The 27,106-nt window shown below is 40.8% G+C and overlaps 3 protein-coding genes across 4 annotated transcripts in view; all 3 read right to left on the reverse strand.

The window, feature by feature from the left end:
• The window catches only part of UBE4B (ubiquitination factor E4B), a 35,463-nt gene extending 20,567 nt beyond the window's left edge, over positions 1 to 14,896 (reverse strand). The window contains exons 1-8 of one of the 2 annotated variants that reach the window (XM_065650107.1): positions 14,704 to 14,896; positions 9,853 to 10,030; positions 7,331 to 7,466; positions 6,695 to 6,782; positions 4,384 to 4,528; positions 3,333 to 3,561; positions 2,465 to 2,854; positions 1,476 to 1,589 (exon numbers count right to left, since the gene is read on the reverse strand). In XM_065650107.1, the coding sequence (XP_065506179.1) occupies positions 1,476 to 1,589; positions 2,465 to 2,854; positions 3,333 to 3,561; positions 4,384 to 4,528; positions 6,695 to 6,782; positions 7,331 to 7,466; positions 9,853 to 10,030; positions 14,704 to 14,727 (1,304 nt within the window). In that variant the 5' untranslated portion in view covers positions 14,728 to 14,896. The remainder of the gene's footprint in view (positions 1 to 1,475; positions 1,590 to 2,464; positions 2,855 to 3,332; positions 3,562 to 4,383; positions 4,529 to 6,694; positions 6,783 to 7,330; positions 7,467 to 9,852; positions 10,031 to 14,703) is intronic. The other variant, XM_065650108.1, reaches the window with a different exon arrangement.
• Positions 14,897 to 18,054: 3,158 nt separating this feature from the next.
• RBP7 (retinol binding protein 7) lies at positions 18,055 to 20,531 on the reverse strand. Its single transcript, XM_065650052.1, has 4 exons — positions 20,404 to 20,531; positions 18,994 to 19,172; positions 18,629 to 18,730; positions 18,055 to 18,293 (listed from the first exon to the last, which is right to left on the reverse strand). Exons 1-4 carry the CDS (start codon positions 20,474 to 20,476, stop codon positions 18,243 to 18,245), a joined length of 405 nt encoding a protein of 134 aa, XP_065506124.1. The 5' UTR covers positions 20,477 to 20,531; the 3' UTR covers positions 18,055 to 18,242.
• A 698-nt stretch (positions 20,532 to 21,229) lies between these two features.
• Positions 21,230 to 27,106, reverse strand: NMNAT1 (nicotinamide nucleotide adenylyltransferase 1). Its single transcript, XM_065649979.1, has 5 exons — positions 27,027 to 27,106; positions 25,708 to 25,882; positions 25,046 to 25,229; positions 24,409 to 24,554; positions 21,230 to 23,676 (listed from the first exon to the last, which is right to left on the reverse strand). The coding sequence occupies exons 2-5, from the start codon at positions 25,829 to 25,831 to the stop codon at positions 23,276 to 23,278; spliced, it is 855 nt and encodes a 284-aa protein (XP_065506051.1). The 5' UTR covers positions 25,832 to 25,882; positions 27,027 to 27,106; the 3' UTR covers positions 21,230 to 23,275.

Here is a 27,106-nt window from a genome sequence, read left to right on the forward strand (position 1 = left end):
ATAATTGTACAGTCATTGTGTTTATAATTTAACTAACATCTTACTGCTGTCTGCCGAATGCCGGGATATAATTTACAAACTAAAGCTTCAGAAGCACAGCAGCCTCAGGAATCTTTACCAAAGGCTTTGCAACTCAATCCAACACTCGGATTAAATTGTCAACAGGATAAGAATTAAACGAAACAGTGGGGGAAAATAATGCTAAATTCCACGTACACAAAAAACTCTAAACCTGTTTTATCAAGTTCACCCTCCGGAAATTAGACTGGAATGGAAAAAGAGGAGATGCTATTGGAAACTCTTCTAGTTCCCAGTCTGGCTTTAGCAGTCCTGTCCCAACATACAAGCACAGACAGAAAAGCCAGTGGGGGCAAAAAGATCATCTCATACCGAGTCTTTTTGGGCATTCCCTGACGTCACGAGATACTTCCTAAAGTCTTGACTTAGCTTAGTTTTAGAAGGCTCAAGCAATTGGATTTCCCCTGGCTTTTGCTGTAACTAAAATACTTCAAAGGGGACTGAAAGTCCTGGAGGAACTCTTTTTCCTCCAGTTGTTCAACATACATTTAGTCTTTAGAACTCTAATCTTGTTTCCCTTACACATCATTACAACCTCAGTCCTAATAGGAAAACATTTCTGTATCGGCCAAGACATTGCAGCGTTACTCTGCAACGGAATGTACAACCAGAGAAGATCCTACCTCACATTCACATTTCCCAAAGCTTTCTTTTCCTTGGCATATCCCATGTTCTGCAGGGTTTTGTGCACAGCTATCTGGCAAACTTCCAAACAGAACTCACTAACAGAAATCCTCGTTTTGTTTTCACATCTTAAGTCGCACAAATAAAAGGGCTTTGCTATACAATTTGTGTCTGGTTTACAGTAAGACATTCTGTTCTTCCTCCTCCATTCTTGGCTGTTCCAACTACATCAGCCTCCACTACTTAGTAGTCAAAGGACCAGCTCAAACTTTCAGGTGTATTTTCTTTATGAGATAGAAGAGCGATCCTCAGCTGTCAAGCAGCAATGAAGTTTCAGCAAAAGTCAATACTGTTTGCATCAGCTGGCTATTTGCCGCTCTATCTTTTTGTATATGTTAACCTCTGTCCTCATTTTTCAGTATTTGATAGAAAAATATGCACATGATGCACCACTGGTTTTAAAATAACAACCATGGGTGAATAATAGTCCTTCTACTCATATACAGTTCCACTCAAACATCATTTCAGAAACTATGCTCATTAAACCTAAAAGGCAGTATGATCAACATTTACTTTATCTTAGTCAGCTCTTCAAAAAAGAGCCGACTAACTAGCAGTCATTACACATGTTTTTACACCATCTTAAAAACCCATCCAAGTCATCTCCTTGGCTTTAGTCATTTCCCAAGTTACTCTGAATAACACTTGACACTACAAAGACTGTTAGTTCCTAAGCAACCAAACATGCAGGTTACGTTCTCTTTCTCCAATACCTGGACCCAAACTGGACACAAGAAAAATCATCATCTTCATTTTCTTCATCACTACTGTCCTCAGACACATCAGAAACGGCAAGGAGGAGGAGGGAGAAAGGGTTGTCGTATATACTACCACAACAAAAATGAAAGAGGCCATCAGATTTTTTTAAGCCAAAAGGAAAAGTAAATGGCAGCTTTTCTTTGTAAGTCTGCCAAGAATCATCTTCACTAAACATGCAGACAACAGATGACTTCATGTTAGTAAAACCAAGACTATGCTAACATGCTCTATTACACCACTACAAGCTATTCACATACCAGAATACCACACGTTCACAAACCAAAAATTTAAAAAGAATTTTGGAGACCTAAGAAAAATTGTGGCTGAAGTGGGAGTGTTTACACATGACTGAATAGTAAGTATTACAACTCTAGGCCGGTGAACTTTAACGTTGTGGTCCCAAAACCTCGTGTGCTCATTTCTCCATCCTGCAGGGACTGGGATTCCATGAGCAGCCCACAGAGAAACTGCAGCAGCGCTTGGCCTGGTGCACTGAAACAGGCTCATCTGTAATTTAAATTGGTGCACTAGGGAATTAAATCTAGCACAGTCCAGCCAGCAACAACCTTCAGCGAATCAACTGAAGCCCTACTGAAAAAACTGATTTCAGAGCAGGAGGTCTGTTTGGTTTACTACCCAGCAGCAGCCACTGAACAGAAAACCCATAGTTTAACAGGAATGGATGTAAGAAGAGGAGGAAATTAAAAAACATTGCTACCTATAAAGTAACTGCATACACCTCAAACGCTTGCAGAAGCAGGTTTAACATTTTGGCAAAGACGGCTCGTTAGCAAGTCAATGGATTAGCACAAACCAAAACGCAGAAACCAACTCGGGGTGAGTGGGGTGAGCTCAGCACAAACGTAAATTCTTCCAAATCAGACGATTATGCCACACCCTGCACGGCACACATTAAACACACTCTTTTGTCCTTGTGAAATACCTAGAAGGGATCCTGTTCAGTAAAGAAGAACGCCTGCGCAAGGGACTGGGTGAAGCAGTAAACAAAGGCGGACCCATGGTTGTGGGTCTCTGTCTGGAGGGGACGACCGGCATGGCTGGAGGGCTCGGAGAACTAGACGGGATGGGAATATTCACGGAACGCGGGATGGAAGAAGCTGAAAAGCCCCCAAAATGGGCAATAGTGTATGGCCGGTACCTCGGAGAGGAAGGCTGCGTCCAAGAAGGGCTGGTTGCTCTGAGGTGAGAGCTGGCAGTAATGGGAGGCACAGATGTTGTGGCAACTGAGCTGGCTGGTGGGGTAAGAGATGAACCAGTCATTGGTACATAGCTTGTGAAAGTGGTAGGAGGAGCTGGACTAGTCCCATAGAGACTAAACCAGTTACAGGGGAAAAAGAAAAAAAAAAAAAAAAGGCAATGATTTAGGATATGCAGAAAAAGGGTGAAAAAGATAAAATGAGCAAGAGAAGCCCTTGCCCTTCTGATGACTCTTCAGCAATAATTCTGTAGCTCACACACATCATTCCTTTTTACTAGTGTTGAATAAAACTATGTCACAACCTACACAGTTCTACAGTTTTAAGTTAAGAGTCAGAGCCCTCACTGATGCAAGTTAGGGGTAGTTCTCAGAAGGAACCAGCTACACGGCTTTAACCTATGAAATACATTTCTAGCCATGGCAACGTAATCAAAAATGGTGAAATGGAGGGACATCCACATGAAAAAGAGTGAAGATCTTTAAAAATCTATTCTACTTGTTGTTCTTGAGACATTTCTATGCCCCTCTCTCTACTGTAGTCTAACAATCAATATTTAAGTGAAATCAGCATTCGGTTATCATCAGAAGTCACCTGGATAACGAACTGGAACCAAAGGAGCCCACGTTACAGAACATGGGGCTGCTTCCCGGGTTCGAGCCCATGTTTAAAATCAGGCTTCTGTCAGGAGAGCGGGCGGCTGCAGCGATCGGTTGGGATGTAGCTGTCAGACTGGCAAACGGGTTTTCATCCCTTGCCTGGGTGGACATCATCAGCACTTCCATCAAAATCTGCCCAATCAAGTCCTTAAAATCTGAAAACACTGTTAAGAACAAGAGAATTAGTGTCCTCACCTCCTGTCTGCATCGATGCATTGGAGGAGAACGTGAGATGTAAACATTAGCAGAGATTTCCACTAAAAAGGACAGTAATTTACTTCTGTGAATTAACTGCTGTTTATTGCAAAAACAGACGGACACATTTATCACTATCAACTAGGCTCTGAAATTACAGCTACCCGAAACCATAACTTCTATGGAAAGTACAAAATATCATAGACGACCTAATATTTTTATTGTTGATCACTGAACTCAACTGGTCTGTCCCTCTCATATTTTCCAACCCTGCTGTTGAGCTGGGCAAATTGTGTCATAAAGAAAGGAAAAAAAACGTGCACACACACGCCCACAAGCCCACACATAAAATAACAATTTTTAATTTGGTCATATCTATTAACTGACATATAAAATATAACTTGTTATATAAAATAATCAAGAATTCTTGGCTTATCAAATTAACTGCCAAATGTCTGTTATGATGCAGGACAACCCATTAAGTCAGTAAAAGGTTTTTGAAAAAAAAGAAAATGCAGCAACACTGCAATATCAGCACACTATTTGACAACAGAAAACCACCACCAAGAGCACAGCAATTGGCTGTAACAGGAGCCACAACCGGTCAGTCCCACGTTCCTTTTTGGGGATTGCGTTTCCTGCTACATCTGCTGATTGCAGGCATTGAAATCAAGCAGAGACCACAAACAGGTGGCTCTGGAATTGTAGCGAAGAGAGAAAAAGCTCAAAATGAAGAGTAGGGAACACATCACTCAATTGAAACAACTCCTAACAACAGTAATGATTCCTACCTTCCTTTGGGTTCTGCTTAAACTGAGCAGAGAGCGAATTCAGGAAGATAACATCTCTATCTCGGTCCTTCCAAGACACTCTGAAGATCTTACAGACCAGCTGTAAAGCTTGTTCCTCTGATACTTCAGACCCAGACAGAGGTTCCTTTGTTAGGGGGTTGGAAAAAAAAAAAAAAGAAAAAAAAATCAAATTATTTTGTAATTGTATTAGTCAAGTCACGAAATTATCAGATGCAGGTCTCCTTTAAACAGCTTCAGACTAGCTCTTAATGGCACATTCTGTATGCTTCTGAAGGAATATAAATGTATTTGTCAAAGTTTATTTGGAAAAAACCCTCAAGAAACACAAAAGAGATGCAGAAACTCTATCCCCCCTGCACTCTTCTACCAACAATGAAAGAGCAACATAATACACAAAACAGAAAATTCAGCTGCATAAGATTTCGAAGATGGAAAAATTTTAGCCTTGAGGTTATTCTCCTGCAAGAGTTCTCCTGCGAGAGTTGTAGATATTTCCTAGACCAAAAAAAATTTGATGATATTTGACTAATACAAGTGCATGTTGAACTGCTATGTGTCACACTTCTTGAGACAGTAATACTCTTCTCTAAAAAAATAAGTCAATGGGGAAGAACAAATTGAAGATTGAAAAAAAAACCAAGGTTGCCACTAAAAAGCTCCCTTTTTCCATTTAAATTTAAACCTCATAAAGCCCACCAGGTAAGCCTGGAGTTATCAGACATTTCCAGCAACTACCAGCACTGTACCCTTTTCAAAAGCTTTCCCTCAAACCATTTAATAAACCATATTTTATGGCACATTAATATTTTTATTGACTTAATCACTCTACTATTATTCTACCGTTTTCAAGCACTTCTCCTGCCCATTTCTGCAGAGAATTCTTTATTATTGACATAATTTCCGATGTAGATAACCAGGCAAGAAAATTTTTTGCTCATAAATGGAGGACCACGCTGGCTCCTATCGACTTCTTGGTGTCTCCAAATGAGTAAGAGGAACTGAAGCAAGTTTGCAGAGCTTTATTTTACTTTCCGCTGCCCAATCCACCCCCTTCAAGATTGTCCTTGATTCTGAGCTATTTATTTCGCAGCAGCACAATGCGAGCTGTCCGACCGCCTGACTTGCAGCTTGGAATCGACTGGAAAGGATTCTGCGGCAGGGTTACTGCTACGTGGCTTTAAGTCAGGCTTTTACAAACTGACCTTATTCCTGACAGTGCAGGAATAAACAAAGACACCTAACAAGCACTGCAAGGATTGGTGTAGAAACTTTGCTACGCTTACGGCCCATTTCTTTATGGCTTTATGTCCTCTTTGTCATTTGATTTTAAGGCCCATGTGAACATTTTAGAAGTGCATTAGAGCTTTGTGCTTGCTTGCTTTTTCTACTTTAAACGGTTCTACCACTTGTCTAAACCTAGCAAAATATTCTTATTTGTTTTCTTCTCATCGAGAAAACCTTATTACATAGCATTACTTCAGCATATAGAACACCTGAAGCAGTACTTTGTTAGCAGACATCTAAACGCTACACAAATAAGCTGCAACAATCTTCAGAAGCATCTTAAGAAATACTTCTTCAAACCTACGGCGTATTAAAAAACAGATCTGGGCATTAATAGGTCATTTTGTTGACATTTTCTTCAGAGTTCTCAAATATCATTCATAAGCCAATTGGAGACAATTGAAATGCAGCTTTGATATTGGAAGTCTTGACTTATTTTCCTTCCTGCAAATTTTAAAGAGGAAATGTAGTGAAGAAATTGTTCACAGATGACATCCAAGGGCTAGTTCCAACCTCTTGAAAGCAGTTACTCAAAATACAGAGACAACGGAAGTCAGTGTGAGCTAGAACTCTGCATCACTCCTCCATCCTAAGGCCTTTGCTCCTGTTTCTATTCCATTATTTGAAATACTTACCATACACAGATCTAGTAAAGAAATTTCTTCAAAAACCAGCGTTGTCCCTTTTGAGAAAGTAGAGAACGCAAGGCAAGCCCCAGGAATACTACACACTGCAAAGCTGCAGCCACGTCAGGCTACATCAGTGAGGGAAAACACAACAATATAAGCAAAAGCTGAATTTAGCAAGTTTGAGGTGAAGTCTTCATAAAATAAAACTAACTTTTTATGTAACAGAAAGATGCATTACACTGAAAATTCAAAAACCAGCACTGTTAACTCCAAATTGCAGAACGTGAACAGGTTCTCCCATGAAATCCTGAGGCTCGATGTTGCAGTAACACACATACAACATCTGGAAGAGAAGAGCCAACATAAACCAGACCAACCTTATCTGTCAGGCTCCTTTTCTCTCTGCGATCATTCTCATCAACCTCCATGTTTTCAATTCCTGAATCCACATCTACCTGGGACATACTGTAAGCGGAAATAAGAGAATAAGCCCATTAATTCGTAGAAAGCTGCAGACAGTCCTCTGTAAGATGCTGGATGGAGTGTCACCTTAAGTAGAAGCAGCAGAGAAAAACCAAAGCAGTAGGAACAGCCATATGCACAAAGAGCAATTAAAATCACTAGGTGATAAATGCTTCTCATGTTACATTTATTTCGAATTCCAGAAACACAGTACTAAATTTCTTCAGCAGGCAACACAAACTACACAGCTATCACACCCCACAACCTTTTCTTTTTTAAATGGAGTAGCTGAATTACCCCCACTAGACACGCTCACCACTTAATGTCAAACATAATGCTCTGTCTGTTATCACTTTAGGTCAGGAATTCCTATTAAAACCAGACTAGAAAAAGCATTACAGTGGCCCAAACAGTGTATCATTTTTAAGCATTTAACCCTCTTGCATTAACACAGTTGGAAGTGAGAAATGGCAGATTATTTTCCTGTGTAAGTGGTTTCGATGATTAGCATTGAATAGTATTTGCCGGCTCAGACAAGCTGTGTTTTTTACCTTTTCTCACAGGAGACACTATCAATATCCATGCTCTGAGACCGAGACAGAGACTGAGATTGTGTTTCAAGGCTGTTAGATGGAGAACTGCTGAGTGAACTCACTCCTTCGCTGCTCTGGCTTCGGTGGGCTACTCCTAGAGAAAAGGCACCACCAAGATTACTACTACAGAGATGAGAAGGCACTATTATTTGGATGGAAAAGGAAATACTGTTTTTCAATCCAGCTCTTAAGCATTCTTAGTAATGCATTAGGAAATAAATGTTAATATTATTCACATTTGACTACAGATAATAACTTTCTTCCTCCTCTTGCAGCAGCAATGTAGGAATTCTTACCTGTATTACAGCACAGAAAACACAAGTAAATTTGCATCCATGAAGTGCTCAGAGATTCACTTACATTTAAAAAAAAAAATTAAAAAAGCACTAGGAAACTGATCAACTGATCTCTTATAAGATGGCTCTACCTTAAGATTTTGTCAAAGCCCCTCTAAAGTCAGTCCTGCCAGAACAGGACTTCATGCCACACCATTACAACGGAGTTAACTTGGGTGAGGATACGGGAAAAAACCCATCAGTTCTGATGCTCACAAGGACACTATTGTGCTGGGGCTGCTCTCTGAATGTCCAAATGAATTAAAATCCTCTGCAGTCATTTTAGGTTGCTGCTCAAAGGAGCTCCTGCACACCACACCGCGTAAGCTGAGTCTTCATTTATGCTAAATAAATACAGCAGATAATCAGCTGTGAACACTTTGTTTCCTGATCTTTTCCCCAATTCAACCACTTCTCTTACCCTGGTGTAAAAAAGATACACATTAAATTGCTGCAATGAACGGCACTGTAGGAAGCAAACACTACACTGACCAGGTAACTTCTATTCCTGGTCACCAAACAATCTTGTCTGCATAATTAGGAACCGTGCAGTGCAGATCGAGGAATTCTTACAACACAAGTCTAAGGTCTCAGCTATGTGACCACTTCAAACGATGGCAAACCTGTCTGCCAATACACAGACATTTCTACCTTCAGGCGCCTGTTTCCACCCTCCTGCTCTGTTGGTGTTATCGTTGACACAGTTGTGCAGCATCAGGACCTCATCTATTCAAAAACTAACCATTTTTTCTGGGTTAGTTTTCACCTGATTGAAGTTCCTGAGCCACCTCCCCACAGAGTGGCTGAGGACAGCAGGGGGAGAGGCAGCAAGAAATATTCATTACAGCCAGAGTCAGACCTAAGATGGATTAAAACGGTCACGTAATCACAGGCTGAGTGAAGACAGTAAGTGAACTCTGCACTGTTCTTAAACAAAAAAGGCACCTTTGCTGCTGGGTTACTGTCTATAACCGTGAGGACAATGCGGAGTGTTAAATTCCATCTGGAATGGGTTTTTTTCTCAGGAAATGCTTTTGATAGCTTTTCTCTGTCCTGCTTTGGATACAAGGCAACAAAATACGCAGGAAAGAGTCACTTCTAGGCATTTCAGAACAGCACTTTAATTAAATTGCAAGATTTATGCTTGTAAATCACTGTACTTGCCAAAGGGAAAAACACATTTCAGAAAGCAAGTAGGTAAATAAAGAATTCTGCATGCTTATCAGGGAGCACTGGAAAAAAACATTGTTTCTATCAAATTGTTAGAAATCATATTGAAAATCTGTTTAAAACAATCTTGACATTTGTTTTGAGATTGGTTTGTGAACCTCTTAGCTCAGTAACGCAACATACAAAACAATTTAAGTTTTCAGATAAAGTTCACAATACTGGAAAACACAACAATTTGTTTTTACTTCCAAGGTGTCCAACTTCGAATCAAATTTATGGGGTTTTTTTTAGGTCAAAAGTGTTATTATATATAAGAATATTGTCTTCACCTCTCTACAGAGCAACCCTCACAACTTTCCACGCTTTCTGCATTTGCCTGATTTTAACAGATCAGGCATTATTTGTATCTTCTGAAATAAATACCATTTGTAAACACCTTGCTCCTATTCACTCCAGTAAATAGGGAAATTGGCAAAATAATACAAGGGAGAAAGTGAATACTTTATTCTTACATTGACAACGTAGTCAGAGACTACTATTTTTAATTGTGCCAAATGCTACTAATTAAAGATCAAAAAAGTACTTAGTACTATATGCTCAAATGTACCTAGAAACCAATCCATAAACACTGTGTTGCAAGACTGAAAAGGGTTTTCCCCCCCCTCCTCTCCTTGACAGATTTACTTTCTTTTCTGTAATATGAAACTGTATTACAAACTTCTTCATGCTTTGGTAACACATTCTAAATGCTATTAGTTTACTGATACTTGGAAAACAATTGTATCTATTTATTATTCAGAAAACGAAAACAAATAGTACCTTCATCCACCATTTTAGAATGTTTCTTTCTGAAAATTATTTTTAGCAACAGCAGAAATAACATCACTAATTGCGTTCGTGTTCCAAAGATAAGGTGTTGGGTAATACCGTTCATTAGATGCACAACAATAACTTTTGTCGCCAGTGCCAGCCTACCTGATGCACCTATAGGAGAGGTAGCTGGGGTCATGCTGTGGACATTTAGGCCTAGACTATGGGATGGCCCTGGGGCTGGAGCTCCGGCCGGTGGGGTCTCTCGCTGCGGGGACGTGAGCGGCGTGGTGGGCTGGGAGGACGGGCCTCCCGCCAGCCGAGCAAGGCGCCTCCGACGAATCTGCGCAGGGGAAATAAAGCAACAGCAAATCAACGCGTTTGTTTGCACACCCTGCATGCCCTCTGGCCTCTCGACATGGTGGGGTGTTCACTCCTGCCAAACTACGAATATCCAGCCTTTACTTCCTAACCTGCTAGACGAGCCGAGTCTTACTGCCCTTTCTCCGTTCCGAGGTACTAAAATACCCTTGACGTACAGATTTTAAGGATGTATTTGCTGCCTTGGAAAGCCATTTGCGCTGGAGAACACCGTGTTTGTCCCTCAAACGGTTGTGTAAGACAAGTTTAACATTTACTGCTCAGCAATTTCAAAACCTGTAACGCTCCTCCCCATTTATTTTGACAGTTGATGAAACAAACTGCATTAATCTGATGAAAGGGACAATATGAATATGACCTCTGCCTTAATTTCACACCCCATGATACTAATAAAACACCCGTGCTGCAGAAGACCCAGTTGAAAGTTATTATAGGCGACAACCGCTGTCCAGTTTAATCTGAAACAGACCTGCGACACTAAAAATATACAACTCATCTGCGGGACAAAAGCATCTTGGGAAGTAAAGACAGACAGTAAATAACATTCTTTCATCACCTAGAGACATTCCACCACACAGAATTTAAACAACAGGTTTTGAATGTTACTCGTAAGAAGGAGAAGCATCTGCCTTCGAAGTCTGACTTCAGAAAACTGCTATGAACCTATTCATTAAAAATACTATGTGGCTGCATAACACTAATATTATACATGAGAAATAACCGGACAAAATAAACCTTATAAAGCGCATAGCTTATGAGCGCTTCCAGTAAAACTTGCAGCATAAACAAAAAACGGAAAAGAAATTATTTACGATCGCAGACTGTCTCAGAGGATCTGTTCCTAAAGCCTACATCTTCAGCTCGAAATAGGAAAAATATCATATTTGTGGGTGTCCACTCCCTGTAAAAATAAGCAATTAATGTTATCCCCTCTTTGTATGATGATGCTCAAGCATTTCACACAATGTATCAGCTCGCGCTTCTGCTCATAATCCTGAAGAACTGCCAAGCAAGCGAAAGAGTGAACAAAAGATTCGTGTCAAGTCAATGTCTCCGCTCCACAACTGGAGTCATTTAATGGCCTCTGAAACCTACTCCAACAGGAAGAACAACGGATCAAATTAAATCAGACCGCAAAAACTGTGGCGAAACAGCGTCTGGAACTACATCTCCCTCCGTGACAGGTGTCACCACATGAACATGGAAGGCAGCTAGAAAATAATTTTTTTCTTAAGATGAAAAAAGACTATGATTAGAAATGCCTCAACCTTTCCGCCTTGTCAAGCAAAATAGGAGATCTTATTGCATAAATTGTTTAACTTTGCCAAAAGTAGAAGCTGTACGTATTAGGGTCTCTAAAAAGTTATTTTAAAATACCTTAATTTTTCTCCACTTGTATCTTAAGTCTTAATTTTTCAGCCGTTTATTTGCAAAGCCTACAGAACGACCTCACTCCTCAGAGGCGCACATGAGAAAACGTCACCTGCACGTCCCCATGTCCATTTTCCCTATTGTCAAATCCAGATGAAGTGTTCACAGCTCACAAAGCCGTACCACAAATATTATCAGCAAAACAAGCTAGCTGAATTGAAATCTATTAGAATCAGGGGGTTGAATTAAAGTTTTAAAAGCTTTTTCCCTACCATTTAACTAATCTATAACCATATTTTTCAGATAAAGGAGTGCTAGGGAGGAATGGAGAAAAAAAAATAGAAATACACATGCAAACAGCCCATATATACAGAAGTGGCTGAGGGAGAAACATGAAGATTAATTATGTAAAAATACTAAACAACATAAGACAAGGAAAATACTTGATGCTTAGGGCACGATGTACAGACTTGGAATACGGAGCTTGTTTGCACAACACTGGGCACAAACCAGCCTGTTGCCTTCACGTCACACAAATAACATGTTAGAACTGCAGGAGTCCCGAGTGACCTGTTCCTACCCAATGACTCTCCAAATTACCACGAAGAAACTCATAACTGGGTTTTTTCAAATATTTTCTTCGGGAAGTTTAGGGTAATACCTAACCCTTGATTTCAGCAATAAGTACCTGCAATAGTGACAAATGACAAAGCTGTTACGTATCATTCTATTAGCTGACAGCAACAAGTTATTTGGTATTAATCATTATACAGGCCATGCAACAAATAATGCTCATCTTCCCTACAGAGCACGATTCCATAATATACAGTTTAAAAGGTTAATAAAAAATAACTCTACTGGGTTGAACAGAAAAAGCACGTTGCTTTTTAATTAGTACAGTTTTTGCTGGACACATCTGGACTTTGTCTTTGAATTGGAGTTTTCAGAAACACATTTTTGATCTTACTGCACTTCTTAAAGCTTGTTAGCTGGACATATCACAACAAACAATGTAAAAGTAACACCCTGTTAAAGACAGTTAACCGATACTTTAATTATGCAACAGACCAATAAAGGTACAACCAAGAAGACTGGTCCCCCAGGGCCACACACTCTCAGTTGAAATAAAATTCTGTATCAACACCTGTTTAGGGGCAACTGCTTCGTGAGACTCTATGGAAATTTTTTACTCTACCATAATGGTAGAAGAATTGCAAATCTGTACAAAAAAGGGTAATTTGAATGGACGGCTTTATTTTTATTGTATTCATTAAAGCATGTTAAATTGGTTTAAGAAATGCTTCATTTTCTGGTGGCACTGGTGCTCAGGAAACACTAAACTACTCAAAAGTCATTCGCGCACTAAAATTTTTTCCCCTCCTAAAGATTTTAGTATGTTCTGTAGTAAATGACAACTTCTAGTGCTTTAACACAATAAAAATTCAGAAAATGTCAATGACACTGTTGATACCAGTGGAAAATATCTTCTTGAAGCTAAAATATACCCTATAAACCCAAACCTGTTATCAATTGTATTCGTCTCTCTTTAAGTTACAATCTGTTAATGTTATGCTTAATTATGTTTGATATAAGATGATCTAATCTACAAGAGGCTTGCAATTAATTTCAAGTTTAGTGAAGTGTTTTTTCCCCTTCAGTCATTGTCAGATAAGAAGTTTGAATCAGAAGTCACGTATATTTTAGAGGGCCGTTTTTCCATATAGTTGACCTCTGATCCAAGATCCACTGCCAAGTAACAGTAAAGAAGAGATTTGGAGGAATATTAAAATAGAGTTGGCTCTGACTTTTCAATGACAGGTCCGTTAACAATAAGAAGTGACAGTGTGACTCTTAAAATAATATATAAGATTAAGTTTATATCAAGCAATCACTTAACAGACCAGTCAGCCTTGGTCCCAGCTGAACTGTACTAGAAAGACGTGAAAAACTTGGGTCACTTGAGACAAAGATTTTGCCAGAAAAAGGCAGATGAGGCCCTGCTGGAGAACTCAATTTCTGCAGCCTCAGTTCCTCAATGCGGTGCTTTTGATGAAGTCATAATTCGCCAAAGCGGTGACACAGGCAAGCTTACATAGGTTACATAAGTGGGAAATTAATCATAAACCACCTCATAATCAGATGTAGTTTGATGATCAGAAGAATTGCATGTAAACAAAGTACTCGTGAAACACACCTCTAAACTCAGAGACCCCTTTGCACGGTACAAATTACAACACCAGCATTCTGTCCCACTCTTCCCAACATGGGAATTGTTCTCTTTTTCTCAATGGAGTATGAGAACCTTCATCAAGTAAACAGCATGAAGCACTTCCTCCTCCTTCCTGCTGCAAGATGGCTAAATCATGACATACGACGTAATAAAAAACTCCTTAAGTTTTTGGAATACAACTCTGAGTGACAACAGCAGCCACCTTGCTCTACAATCCACCATAACATATGGTACAGAACAAAAACGAGCATTTTCATCCCCCCTGGAGTATAAGTACAGCAATGAGCCCATGCTGCAGCTGGTCTCATATAATGCATTTTACAGGTATACAATACGCTTTAACACAAAAATACTATTTTAAAGACGTGAGGGAAGATTTGAAGTTACACGTGATTTACACTGGGACAGTGGGAAACTCCCTGTATCCTGATCAGTACAACAGAATTAATTTGAGAGTCCTCCAGTACATGAGCAAAACATAAGACCGTAGTCTATTAAAAAAAATAAATTAAAAAAGGAAAACATCACCCTTTAGAAGGAAGAAGAAGGAAACAGCTCCCATTATGCCATGTCAGATGCTTGTCAATCACAACATAACACCTATAACTCTTAAGTGAAAGAGCAAGAGGTTGGAAAAAAAAAAGGTAAACCAAAGGAAGCATTGGGAAAATGCTGAGGAAGCAAAACTTTAAGTGTTTTACCATGCTAAAAAGTAGGGGTTTTTAAAATCACACACAGAGAACGTACAAAAAGCCTGGTGTCGAACACAGAAAGGAGACATCCCCCAGACAAAGATACCTGGCAGACAGAAGCGAGGCACACACAATTAACCGGCAGAGAAGCAATTAAACCCCATCGCCCAGCCAGGGGGTCGCAGGTCAGGGGCAGCACGGGGGCAGGAGGAACAACACGAAAAGCACCGAGCAGGGCCACCGAGCGCCTCAGTACCGGCCCTTCCCTCCCAGAGCGGCCAGCGGGCTGAGGAAGAGGCCCCGGCCCGCTGCCCGCAGGCCCCGCCGCCCCCTCCGCCTCACCTCATCCGCGCTCAGCTCCTCCATCGCCTTCCTCTTAATGGTGAACGGAGGGCGGGCGCCTTCCCGTGCCCCCGCCGAGGGGCAGCTCCGAGGAAGCGCTCTCCTGCCGCCTCTGCCCCGCGGGCCGCCTCACAAGGGCATCTCCGGGGCGGCCGCGCCGCTCCGCGCCTCGCCCGCCGGCGACCGGCCCCGCCGCCGCCCCCGGCCCCGCCACCCGCCCGCGCCTCAGCTGCCGCCGCGCCCCGCCGCGGCACAACGGGAGGAGCCGCCCCCCGGCTGCCCCCGCCCGCCCGCGCCTCCCGGCCTCGGCCCGCGCCGCGGCCCCTGCCCCGCGCAGAGATTATTCATCAAAACAACAGGGCGGCGGCCATCTTGGGGCGGGATCACGTGAGGCCGCCCAGCGCCGCGGAGGTAGCCGGGCATGCCGGGCCCCGCGCGACGCACGGGCCAATGGCAGCGCCGGGAGGCGGCGCGCGGGACGGGGGCGGGGCCCCGCGGCTCGTCGTGGCGGCCGCGGGAGGGGCGTGGCCTGCGCTGCCATGGTAACGCGGGCGGGGCGGCGCTGAGGGAGGGGCGGGAAGGGCGGGCTGAGGGAAGGGCGTGGAACGGGCTGAGGGAAGGGCGTGGAACGGGCTGAGGGAAGGGCGTGGAACGGGCGTGGAACGGGCGTGGAACGGGCGTGGAACACCGAGTTCCCCGCCGGAGCCGCCCTTTCGTAGACGCGTCGCCGCTCGCCCGGAGGCGGGAGCAGCCCCGCAGGTACGGACACCGGGGTCCGGCTGGGGTGAGGCTGCCGAAATCTTCCCGTTTTAACGGGTCCGCACACGCCCCGTTAAGGTGTCAGCCCGCTTCTCAGTGACGACTGATGTAGATACTACAGGCTTTTTGTGTAATTGTTACAATCTGTGTAATGGGTGTGGAAAACAAAAGCTCTAAGTCTCCAGTGGGTACTGGGCCTTATCACTTTATACGTGTAGTTTGAACCTGAGGTATTTTTTTCCTTTCCTGTGTAAAAACCCCAACTGTTCTGCACCCATTTCTTTCGTTATACCACAAAATGCTGGTTTTGTTAAAGGTATTCATCTTTTCCTCCTCTTTCCCCTCAGCCTTGAAATGACACTCAGCTAGAGAACAAAGCAGCCAGGGCCTGTGTTGACTTTAAATGAACTGAGTGTTCGCTTCCAGCTGTAGGCGACAAGGATTTTGAGAAGTTGCTCTTTTGGAAGAGGGGGGAAAAAAAAAAAAAAAAAAAAAAAAAAGAGTTGCATCAGCAGGTTTTTGCCCCAGAATGAACAGTCAGTCATAATAAGATGTTAACAGCCATGTGCAGGGGGGTTGATTCAGTGAGTGAAAAAATCCTATAAAAAGAAGACAGCGGGATGTTCTTAAGATAGAAGAAAACTGGTCTGTGTGAAGAAGGAATAGAATTAAGACCTATTTCCATAGGGACTGCAAATAATTATAAAGCAATAAAATTGATCAGATTCATGTATAATAAGGCAGATACTTGGTCTTGTATTTCAGTATCCATTTTTCTTAATGTATTGTATTGATTTAAAGGTGTTTGAATAAAAACAATGTTTTTGATGGTGCCCAGAAAGGGAAACAAATTCCTTTGTAGATAATTGGGTCTTAATATATACAGCCACTCTTTTTGTTGAACATATGCCTTTTTCTTTTCCACTTCCAGAACATGTGACTGCTCCCTTTATTTTCTCACCTTGCATTTCAAGATGTTTAATTTATATTTTGTGAAAACATGTGACTTCATTAGCATATAAAAGTCACTGTAGTAGCTTCTCTCCTCCTCAAGATCTCCACAGCATCCTCAAGTGAGTTCTGCATAGTGTTACTCACTTTCAAATCAGCAATTTGAAGTAGGAAGGTAGCAATAAAGTACCATCACTGCTGCTAATAACTCTTCTATATTCCTAACAGTAAGGGCTTCCTAATAGCAGCCTTACAAATGAATTATTATAATACACTTCTAGTTATACAGGTTTCTAAGGCTGTGTTTTTCTACCTTTGTAGTCGCAGAGTTCTTAAGGTCATCGCCTTTCTGTATTGCTTCTCATGCATATCTTAGTGGAGTGCACGGCTTGAAAGCTGGGGGCTTTGAGAGTATCTGCAATATCCAATGCTTCAATTACTGCTGTTTGGAACCTCTTTAATTTAGATAAAATGTGATATGTTCCAGAGGTGCCATCTAGTGGAGTAGCAAAATCTGCGGGGCTGTTGCTGCAGATGTGACAGGGCAGGTCTGCTGCTTGAGTTTGTTATTTATATTAGAATAAGGTGGCACAGTTATTTTGTTTTCAAACAAATGAAAGCTACTCAGTTCCAGAAGGAAGACACTGTCAGGATCCGTAGAACGAACACCAGGCATTTTACTGCTTAATTTCCCTAACTGTATAAGGAATACTAGTTTTCTTCATATTTTGGTATTTACATTGTCCTCTAGTAATTAAATGGGGGGGTTTCAATCTAACAAAAAGCCCTCCGAGCTTCAACAGATCTTGTCTGCCTCTAGTGGTAGCTTTAAGAATTCCGAACTGACAAGAAGTATCAGAAAGGTGGTGCTACTTATGCTTTAAAATGTCAGGGATTACTTTAGTTGTTTGGCTTTTTTTTCACAGAAAGTAAGTTACTAAGATTAAGCTAGAATTAATCAAACTCTTTTCTCTTTCCACTGGTGATAAGATCTCTGCCATGTTAGTGTTACCAAAATATGCAGCAATTCATTTCACATATAACTACCAAGTTGATGTGACCATTTACAGGTGTTTACACGAGGCAGAATAAAATCTCAGTGCAACATTACACAAAGAAAAACATTTAACCTAATTGAACATAGCTATACAGATAACTCTTAACTAAAAAAGCATTGTTTTCACTCTGGATATGTGCTTACAGAGTTCCATTATTTTGCAGATTGGAATCTACGTGGATTACTCAGACCCTTCTTCACTGTTCTGGAATTTGACCACAGGCTGGTTTCCTCTGGTAAGCTCAACTTAACTATTTTGAGAACAAAGCAGCTATGATGCAATATAGGACCTTACATCATACATTTAAGACACAAGCAAGTGGAGTTAACTACTAGTTTGCATCTTAAAGAGAAACACTTTGAATAATAAATCTGTGTCCTTTGTTGTCTAATTCCTTTGTTGTCATTTCACTTTTCTGCCATCGTTCCCCCTCTGTTTCGTTTGACGTTTCATGGCCCTTTAGAATAGGCGGTTTGTGTTGTTTTGATTTAGACTGTTTGGTTAACTAGAGACCCAAGCTATATCACTTATATTTTGGGTTGGGAGTGTTTTTCCTCCAAAAACACATTCAGCAGTCAGGTACTTCGTTTGGTTTTGAGCATTTATTAGCAAAAATCAGATCTTTAACACTGGCAACAGCAGACTTATTTCCTGAGCCAGAAACAGAGTATTTAGGTTAATCAGTTCTGGTCCGTACAGCTGTCAGCGTGCATGAGGATTCATCGTCTCCTGTATGCAGCTGTCTCTCCATGTAGGAACTGGTACACAAATTCAAGCTCTCTTGAAGACCTGTCTACACACTTGATTCTCACAATGAAGCTCCTACCAAAAAACCAAAACGAAACACGATTATAAACGTATATAGTGATCAAAGGAACTGCTTCTAGAAGTGAACGCAGATCCTTTGCCGTGGCTGCTGACCACCACTCTGCTGCCACGCTAACAGGTCAAGCCTCACATTCTGAATTTAACTATAAAAGACAGTGAGACAATGAAGTTGTTCCAGCTAAACTAAAATCAGAGCAGCATGTGCTCGCTATGTACCATCCATTACAAATACTACAGAGCTAGAAGGTGACTTGTGCACACTATGACCACATTACAGATCTTATTTTTGTCATGTAGAGACAGAATTAGTAGAAATCTGAAGTAAATACCAGGTGGAGGTCATCTCCTTCAAGCCAGTGGGTCCAGCCCCTGTTCTTCTTCTCACCAGTCTGGACACAGACAAGTTTGTCATTTTCCCAGGTAACTAGGCTCTGGGGAAGAGGAAACCGAAGAAAATGTTCCTGTTATGTCTTTGTCTGAGTTCTGCAATATGCTCGTAGACAATGTCCTTTTTTCCTGGATAAAAGGGGACGTAAATACTACTCCTGAGGGAAAGTGAAACTCCTTGTTTGTAACTTTGCCTCTGTGTTGCATTACAAATAGTATTCATGAAACAATTTCAGCTCAAGTAGCTGGATTGATCATAGCATCTTAATTTTGTCGTGGCCCTCTTGATTTTATACATTCGTCTTACCTTGCATTTTCTGTTATCCAGACCTTTATTATCTTCTTCAAACTCTTCTCCAATTTTGAATTGAAGCACGTAATCTCTAAATGTGCTAGTGGTATGGATATGAAATGAGTCGCCATCTTGTTTGATCACCTTCTGCGGCTTCAGCATTTTTGCAATTTTGCGTGTTGCAAAGTCAATACCTTGGACAGGAGGCAAAAAGGTCAGAGTAGTATTTATGACCAGGCATTTTGACAGCCAGGGCTTAGACTTTCCTTTATTACCACTAGAAGCATTTCTTAGATAGTTTGACCTTACTGTTATGCAAGATTTTGAGTTTGGTGCTGCTTTTTGTTTGTTTAAAGCTGTATGTTACACAGATAAAGTAAGTTCTTCCAACTACATGCCGGAAAAAAAATGCATTTTTCACAAGGTTGGTGGTTACATTTCATCAAAAAAAGCCCTTTACTTAGCTGGCCCATGTTTATTATCAAGGAACAGGCAATCTGTATTCCATTTGAAGACATTAACACATTAAGAATATATTACTTAGTATTCAAACCGTATTCTCATTATGGCAGCACCCTTTTTTTCTCATTGATAACACAGCAGGATTAAAAACAGAGAGCAGTTCTTTCACCATGTTGAAGATACCAACTAGACAATTTAAGTAGGTCACCCAGCATAGATACAGCCAGAAAACAGATTTCATTCTAGTTGTGTAGGCAATAACCAACAAGGGACACTGCAGGTCATTGGTTTACACAAGTCAAAAAGGCAGAAAGGAGTGGGAGAGGCAGGGAGGAGGCAGCACACAGGGCTGCCTGCTCTTATGGGCTGTAATGAGCTTTGTACAAGAAAGTTAACAAAGTACCGAGAACTTTCTTAGTTCCCCATTAATGCACCATTAATCTCTCTTGCTAAAAGATGTAAGTAAGAGGTTAGCTTCCAGCACTCCAGAAAAGGGACAGTTAGAGACTTAGCAACAAGTCACAGCAATGAGATAAGTATTTTGTGAGCTGTTTAAAGAGAAGCGGCACCAAGCTAAACAACTGCCTGGAAATGGCAAATACCCAAGCACTTTTTTTTGTTACTTAACATTTAATTAACCATAGATATAGGTTCTGTAAGTTTGTGCTCAAAAGCAAGAGAAATTTGAGTGGACAGGGCAAACTCTTCCCTGTCTCTGATGAAAGCTGTACAAAAATTCTGCTTTTATCAAGTACTAAGCTAAGAAATTCCTGAAAGCTGCAAAGACACTTGGGTGACAGGCGTGTAGTTAATGCTGCTTATCAATAAACAAGGATCCTTCCATTGTTTTTCAGAGGAAAAAACTTTAAGAATATCTAGGTTATAGCAGAACTCAGACTGCTCAAACTCAGGAGGACCTTTAGGAGGGAAGGGGAGAAGGAAAAACCAGGTATTTTCACCTACCTAAGGCCACCATATAACCTTCAAAGTTGTCATTGCTGACAAGGTTCCAGGTTCCATTGAGATCCACAGGCATTGCCAGACTGTGGAAAGAAGATGCAGTCACCCTCTGACCAAAAAGCAAAAATGAAGAAGTAGTTTTCCAGCCAGACCTTATATCAGGAAGAGGGTGGGTGGGATCCTATCCCAGAGCCTTTCTGCTGCAGGGGAAGGGTGCAGTTGCTGAGCTAATAGGTGAGAGGGTGTTTGCAGATCAGCTTCGGCTGCATTCGAGGGAAAAGTTCACAGTTTCTGAAATCTTTGTGTGGAGCAAATGTTAATAGCCCAAGAGTCATGATGCAACCCAAAAAACTGGTTTAAACCATTCATGTCCATCTCGTAGACTTTTAAGGGAATAATGGGCAGATCTTGTCGTTACTAAAATTCCCTGCGTGTATATATCTGTTGCTTTATGATCTGAAATGTACGTAATTGTTGAAAATGTGATCTACCCACCGTAAATACATGCTGTATTTGAACAGCCAGGGATTGACAAACTGTGGATGGTTTGTATCAGCAAATTTTAAAGCAGTACCTGTGACACAGTAATAAAGATAAGTTGCTTGACTTCAAAGAGAAAGGATATATAAGGAATTTGGAAGTGAGATTTTATTTCCTTTAGAAGATAGATAAATCTCCAATCTCTTGCAGTTTCTCCATCTATGGTTACTTTTTGCAAACCATATGCCTTATTGTTACAATTTACCAAGTGAGAAACACTAATTTAATAATCCTGAACAACTAGGCACTCTAGAATTGCTAAGTACAGGAGAGCTAGATAACTTCGTACCTCAGTTTCCTCATCCATAAAATGGAGAAAACAATCATTCCCAGTGTCTCATGTATGTTTTGAGCATTAGCTTAAAACAACATTTTAAGTGGTCAGATGGGACAGTACTGAACACCACAAAGAAGACTACATTAAAAGAAAAACCCAAAACTGATGGACAAAGAAAATCTTAATTGTGTTGCTACCATAGGAGAAAGGGAATTTGGTATTATGAATCTTGAATGAGGGAGCTCACCTATAGCTACTACATCTATCTATTTACTGACTCGAGTTAGGCTGAATAAAATATTTTGCAGAGAAAATTAAGTTTCCCTGAACTTTAACTACATTTTTGGAGCTGACGGTTTGACCTACATGACTCACAGAATCACGCGAGTAGGAAATTAGGACGTCAAAGCTTGTTTCCTGTTTGCAGATGGATATTGTTCTCTAACCTATACTAAACTAGGAATGGCACAGAGAAATGCAAATTAATGTTTCCCCTGGACTCAAATAGTAACATTTCACCCATAATTTGTTCTTACGAGGTTATGGTAGTAACGCACTGTTGCAATTCTGACTCTTCCAAGTAAAGAGAAGTCAGTGGTTGGGTAAGTCCTGTGTAAAAGCCTAGATACAATCTTTCAGTTGAAAATGAAGATTATGCAGATTGTCTGGGATGTGGTGCTTCTTTCTGTACATCAGTACTTCATCTCAAACTAACACTTATAAAAGGCACTACGGTTACTATTTCAAGGCTCAGCCAAAGAATTGCCTGCGGAACTTTTTGTAAGAACTGCCAAGTGCCCTGGCCACATCTATGATGGTTCATTTCTTTCTCCCTTACAAATTCAGGATTTTCTTCTTTTTCCATCTTAACTGCCATGCAGCATTGAGCATCTAACACATTCCATTAAGATGTGGCCTCATTGCAGAAGTAGATAAAGTTAATCTGAAAAACATGAATAGAATCATCTTATGGAGATCGTATGAAAAAGCTGTTGACCCACTAGATAGCGTCTTGGAAACCTCGACATTTTTAATAAGGCACATAATCCAAACAAAAATGGGATCACAGCACATAAAGGGAGGTAGAATTCTATCACCATGACATTCGCAGTGCCTCTCTAGTTTATATTCAAATAATACAAACAATATACTGATTCAAAACCAGATTTCTAGCACATAAAAACATTTCACTTTTGTACAGTCTTAATATCCTACCATTTCATCTCAGCTCAAGTTACAGAAAACAATTCTGACTATATACATTTGGCTCAAAAGTAAAAGCTTGTTTATTACTTGAAATAACAGTCAATGCAATGATACTATTATCAATTTATATCCATTAAATCAATGTCCATAAAGCAGTTTCTGAAGTAGGTTTGTCCTTCCATGGGAAACAGTGCTGAGCTTAATGTACAGCTCTGGAAACACGAATGGAAAAGTAAAGCACAAGGCATTTATGGGAGCAAACTGCAGGACAGCAGACAAACAGGCGGTGTATTTGAAAGGCAGGAAACTCAAAGCATGGTATATCCAGCACCACATCAGCCAGGAGGAAACTTTTCCCTTCCAGGATAGAGCTGAATAATTTCTTTGAGGTGCACCACATGTCGACAGTTTTTAAAAACAACGAGTTCTACAGATTTACTATCAGAAAGTGGTACATTTTGAAATTAAATGGCTTTGTCTGTTAAGACACTGTAAGTTATTAAAAATATTTGTGTTAGTATTTTATAAATAGCAGTCTGAGTGAAAACTAATCAGAACATTTTCATTTGTTTTTTTGTAATTTTTATATGCAAGTGTGTATTTTTATACTTAGTTTACTACACTGTGACAAAGTGTTTAAACGTGAACAATCTTATTGTTGGATTTTAAAAAAGATTGTGTAGGTCTAATTACTGAGCGCACCAAACCTCACCAGCAACTACATATGTACTAAAACCACAGAATTACCCCACTATTTACTTAATTTTTTTTTTAAATCCCCAGAATTCACATTTTCCTGTACCGAACTTAACTTTTTTCACAGCAGAAAGTAAATTAGTTGTAGAGTGCCCGTTAGTTCTTGGAATCACTTGCATATTTCTGTAAGGGAGCCAAGACAACTCCAGCGTTCCTGTCTTCACTCTCGGGACTATACAGATTATTTTTTTCTATGTACGCTTCAACTACATCAGGCACTAGGTAACGAATGCTCTGGCCCCTCCGCAGTGCTCTCCTAATCTTGGTGGAACAGATGTCATTTGTGATCCATTCTTCCACAAGGTGGATGTTATTCTTATGTCTCCATAAAAGATCAGATTCATAGATGAATTTCTGGACATTGTTTCCAGCCCTACTGATGCATACAAGGCCATGCTTTTCCACAATTTCAGTGATGTCCTCCAACTTCCACAGATTGGGGATCCTAAAAGATTCCAGCATGTCACTTCCACAAAGCAGTTTAACCTGTGGGGCACCTTAAAAAGAAAAACAAATGAGAAACAGGGCTTGGTTTAGGCCACCAGATTTTTAGCTAATTTGATGAGGACATTTAATTTCTAGGCTACCTCTCTGTATCTTTGGTTGAGACAATGGAATGACATAAAAGATTCAGAGCATATAATTTATAATTAGTAGCCTCAATACAGGATTTTTCTGAAAAAAAAAAGGATATGGGAGTCCCTTTCTTTGAAAGGACTGGAAAATAAATTGTAATATGCTCATTTAGCCTTCTATATGAATAAATGTAATTATACATGTTAAGCTAAAGAACTAAAATTGAGAACTAAAAGCAGAAAGCAAAATAAATGCTACCTAAAATTATAAAGCCATGCTATGTCTCTTGCGTGAAGTTTTAAATTACAATTTTAAATTATCCTGTACCCAGATACATTTTGAATTTCAGGACCTAGTCCTGTCTGTCCTTTCTTCAGCAATTTATAATATGATTCAAAATTCTCAGTTGTAACTATAGTTTAGCAGAGTTCTGTAGGTCAAATGGATAGCTCAGACTTTTGTCAGTTCAAATTTCTATTATCTTGAGTATTTTTTATGTCCTATATATTTTGCACTTGTAGTCTTGTTATGAAGCCTACTGGCAAGAAACTTGTTCAGTGAAATCAGAACAAAGAACTAGCATAAAAAAAAGAGGCATCAGTGCAATTCCCTTGAAATAGCAAGTAAGCACTTAATTTGCAAACAGACTTAACTTTTTATATCTGGACTCTGATTTTTCTTTTTGACTGGGTCATGCTTGTGTGGGTCCTGTTTCCTCTTCCGTCCTGGCTTTGTTAAAGGTAGAGCATTCTGTGTACTATTGGTGGGATCAGGAGATAAAAGCTTTTGATGATGGTATCTGCAAAACAGATGTATTTTAAAGATATAGAAGAACATAGGGAAGAGTATGGCCTACTAAATAATCTCTCTCCACTTCCTCCTGCAGTATTTTCACAGACAATCCATCCAAGAACTCATCTGCTGGAACAAGGACCTCTGAGAGCTGGGTCACAACATTGGTCAAAGTGCAAAGATTTCAAAGCAACAACTACAAGGTTGGTTTGTTTCTTTTTTTAATAAAAAATCGTTTTAAAAAGAAGAACCTCAGTGAAGTAGCCATCACTGAAAGAGTGAAAAACATAAAAATTAAAAATTGTTCACAGGCTCATTTTTTGTACTACTGCTGCAATCTTTGGTTTACAATGCTCATATAAATAGTACTTCTGAATTCACCAAGTCTGTTCATTTGATACGGGGTCAGCCTGCTATTATTCTAACTTGTTACAGCTACCACCATTTCTTATCATTCTATAAGTTCTGGAGAGTTTTTAGGGTTTGGCTGAAGAATACCTTAAAACTTTAAGTGTTTCCAACCACTCATTCTGGCTGCTTTCCCAATCATCAACTTCCACCCAATCTGAGTTTTTTGTAGCTAGTTTTGCCATAGTTACTCGGTGATGCGCGCTGATCAGACCTTTCTTCTTATATGCATCACCTACTGGTGAAATTATTCCTTTGATTACTTTGTATTTTCCTGTGGAAAAAATACATCACACAAGAACATGAAAAGTGTTTGAGCAGATGTTACTTCCACTGTATTGTATTTAAACTAGTACATAACCGTCATTCACTGTGATCGCTAAGAACACCAATGCCAGCTCTGATCGCCAGCCCAGTGGAAAAGTACAGTACACTTCTGCTGTTGTGCAAGGCAGCACAATTAAAGATTTAGTACAAGATATTACAAAGATATATTTCTGTAAAGAAAAACTAAGACTCATGCTTTAGCTCATTAAAATCAGTAATAAGCCACACGCATAAGACTGTTCTCAGTATTAGGCCTATGTGATTTTGTATGATGCATAAACACCTGGTAGCTTCAATATCTAAGTAAGTATTTCCAAAAATATCTCTCACTGTCAAACAGGTGTTCATCTACACAAAATGTTCACCTTAACATTGAAGCGTCTGCTTATCGGAGCTGTTTGGAATGCTTTAAATGACCACCCTACCTGTTTCATGGAAATAGTCTCTTGCCAGCTCAAACAGCCTCAGGTGCATGTTGGTGATGGGGTTGAAGGAGCCACAGGCCAGCAGCACCACTTCAGTCTTCTTCTCAGGATCTTCCGCGGCCATTTCTTGCAGCTGCGGAGCTCAGTGCAGAACCTCGGTGCTTGTCTCCAGCCACTGCATGAAGAGATGAGAATAAAAAATAGTTATTCTTATTTATTTGTGCTGCCAATAAGCAGAAGATTTCAGGATCAAATTGAACACTATTTTCCTTCCGCCAACATCTGGCCTGTGATTGTTCATGATCCAATTTTTAAGATATTAAAACTAACTTTTTGGGGAAAGCTATGCGATTTGTACATCTAAGGAAATAAAAAGACAACTAGGTTCCAGTGATGACGAAAGCCCAACCACTGCCTGAGCTACGTATGGAGCTATGCCTGTTCTTATCATATAAAAACATAAGTACTTTGATGAATTATGTACAATTTGGCACTGCTTGACATAGCTCTAATTATTGCAGTTTGACCATAGGGTCTAAACGAGCAGCCTGGCTCCTGCTGTACAGATGAAGATCTGTGTGCAGGTGTTTAGTTTCACAAAACTGAGAACAGTCTTAAAATAATTCATGCTATCATACACCAAATACTAAATGAAATATTAGTAAAACCTCTGTACAGAGACTTAAGGGGAAACAATGTAAAGTGTCTTTCACTTGGTGTAGAACATCCCAGATCATCTTCCCTTCTCCTTTCGAAGGAAAAATGAGGTGCTGTGATGTTGTCCGTTACACATGTGCTTATAGATAATCTCATCATGCTTGTACATAATCTTACTAGTATTTAGTGTGTACTACTCACAGTCCTGCTAGTGCTTAGCTGGATTGGACATGCATTTGCACTAAAAACCATTAAAATATGCCTGCGGTGGCTTTTGGGACGGTTCTGAAAACCATCTTGTGTGTTTCTGTGGATAAGCAGGTGATTGTGAGTATGCTTTGGTCAATGTTATTTATATTTCCGAGGTAAAGATTTATTAAATGCGTTTATGTATCTGTAGAATATACACATCATTAAATATTAAGTTTACGGCGTGCAGGCGGCTGCTGGCAGCTCTCCCGCGCCGAGCGCCCCGGTTTTCAGTCCGGTTCAGCAACGAGCGGCCTGCACACGGGCACGGCCCCCAGCGGCCGCTGCGCAGGATCAGCGCCCAGCCCAGCGACTCCCCCGCCTCCGCAGCACCCCCGGCGGGGCGGGCCCGGTCCTGGGCCCGGTCCCGGTCCCACCGCCGCCCCGCCCGGCCCCGCCGCCCCCGCGCTTACCGGCCAGGCCACGCCGCCAGCTCTGCGCGCAGGGGCCGCACTGGGCGGGGCGGCCGTGCCGCGCGCTCATTGGCCGGGGC

This window comes from Caloenas nicobarica, chromosome 22 (assembly GCF_036013445.1).
Source record: "Caloenas nicobarica isolate bCalNic1 chromosome 22, bCalNic1.hap1, whole genome shotgun sequence".
NCBI classification, from domain to species: Eukaryota; Metazoa; Chordata; class Aves; order Columbiformes; family Columbidae; genus Caloenas; species Caloenas nicobarica.

What these genes read in the sequence shown, in the direction of transcription:
- RBP7 (XM_065650052.1), bottom strand. Translation starts at nt 20,476, where the DNA reads ATGCCTGTGGATCTCAATGGAACCTGGAACCTTGTCAGCAATGACAAC. An exon ending in AGGTTATATGGTGGCCTTAG is followed by an intron (nt 19,173 to 20,403) that starts GTAGGTGAAAAT and finishes CTCCTGTCCAAG; the next exon opens with GTATTGACTTTGCAACACGC. An exon ending in AAGGAGATGACCTCCACCTG is followed by an intron (nt 18,294 to 18,628) that starts GTATTTACTTCA and finishes GTTTTTTGGTAG; the next exon opens with GAGCTTCATTGTGAGAATCA.
- NMNAT1 (XM_065649979.1), bottom strand. Translation starts at nt 25,831, where the DNA reads ATGGCCGCGGAAGATCCTGAGAAGAAGACTGAAGTGGTGCTGCTGGCC. An exon ending in GAAACACTTAAAGTTTTAAG is followed by an intron (nt 24,555 to 25,045) that starts GTATTCTTCAGC and finishes TCTGTTTTGCAG; the next exon opens with ATACCATCATCAAAAGCTTT. An exon ending in TCAGAGTCCAGATATAAAAA is followed by an intron (nt 23,677 to 24,408) that starts GTTAAGTCTGTT and finishes TTTCTTTTTAAG; the next exon opens with GTGCCCCACAGGTTAAACTG.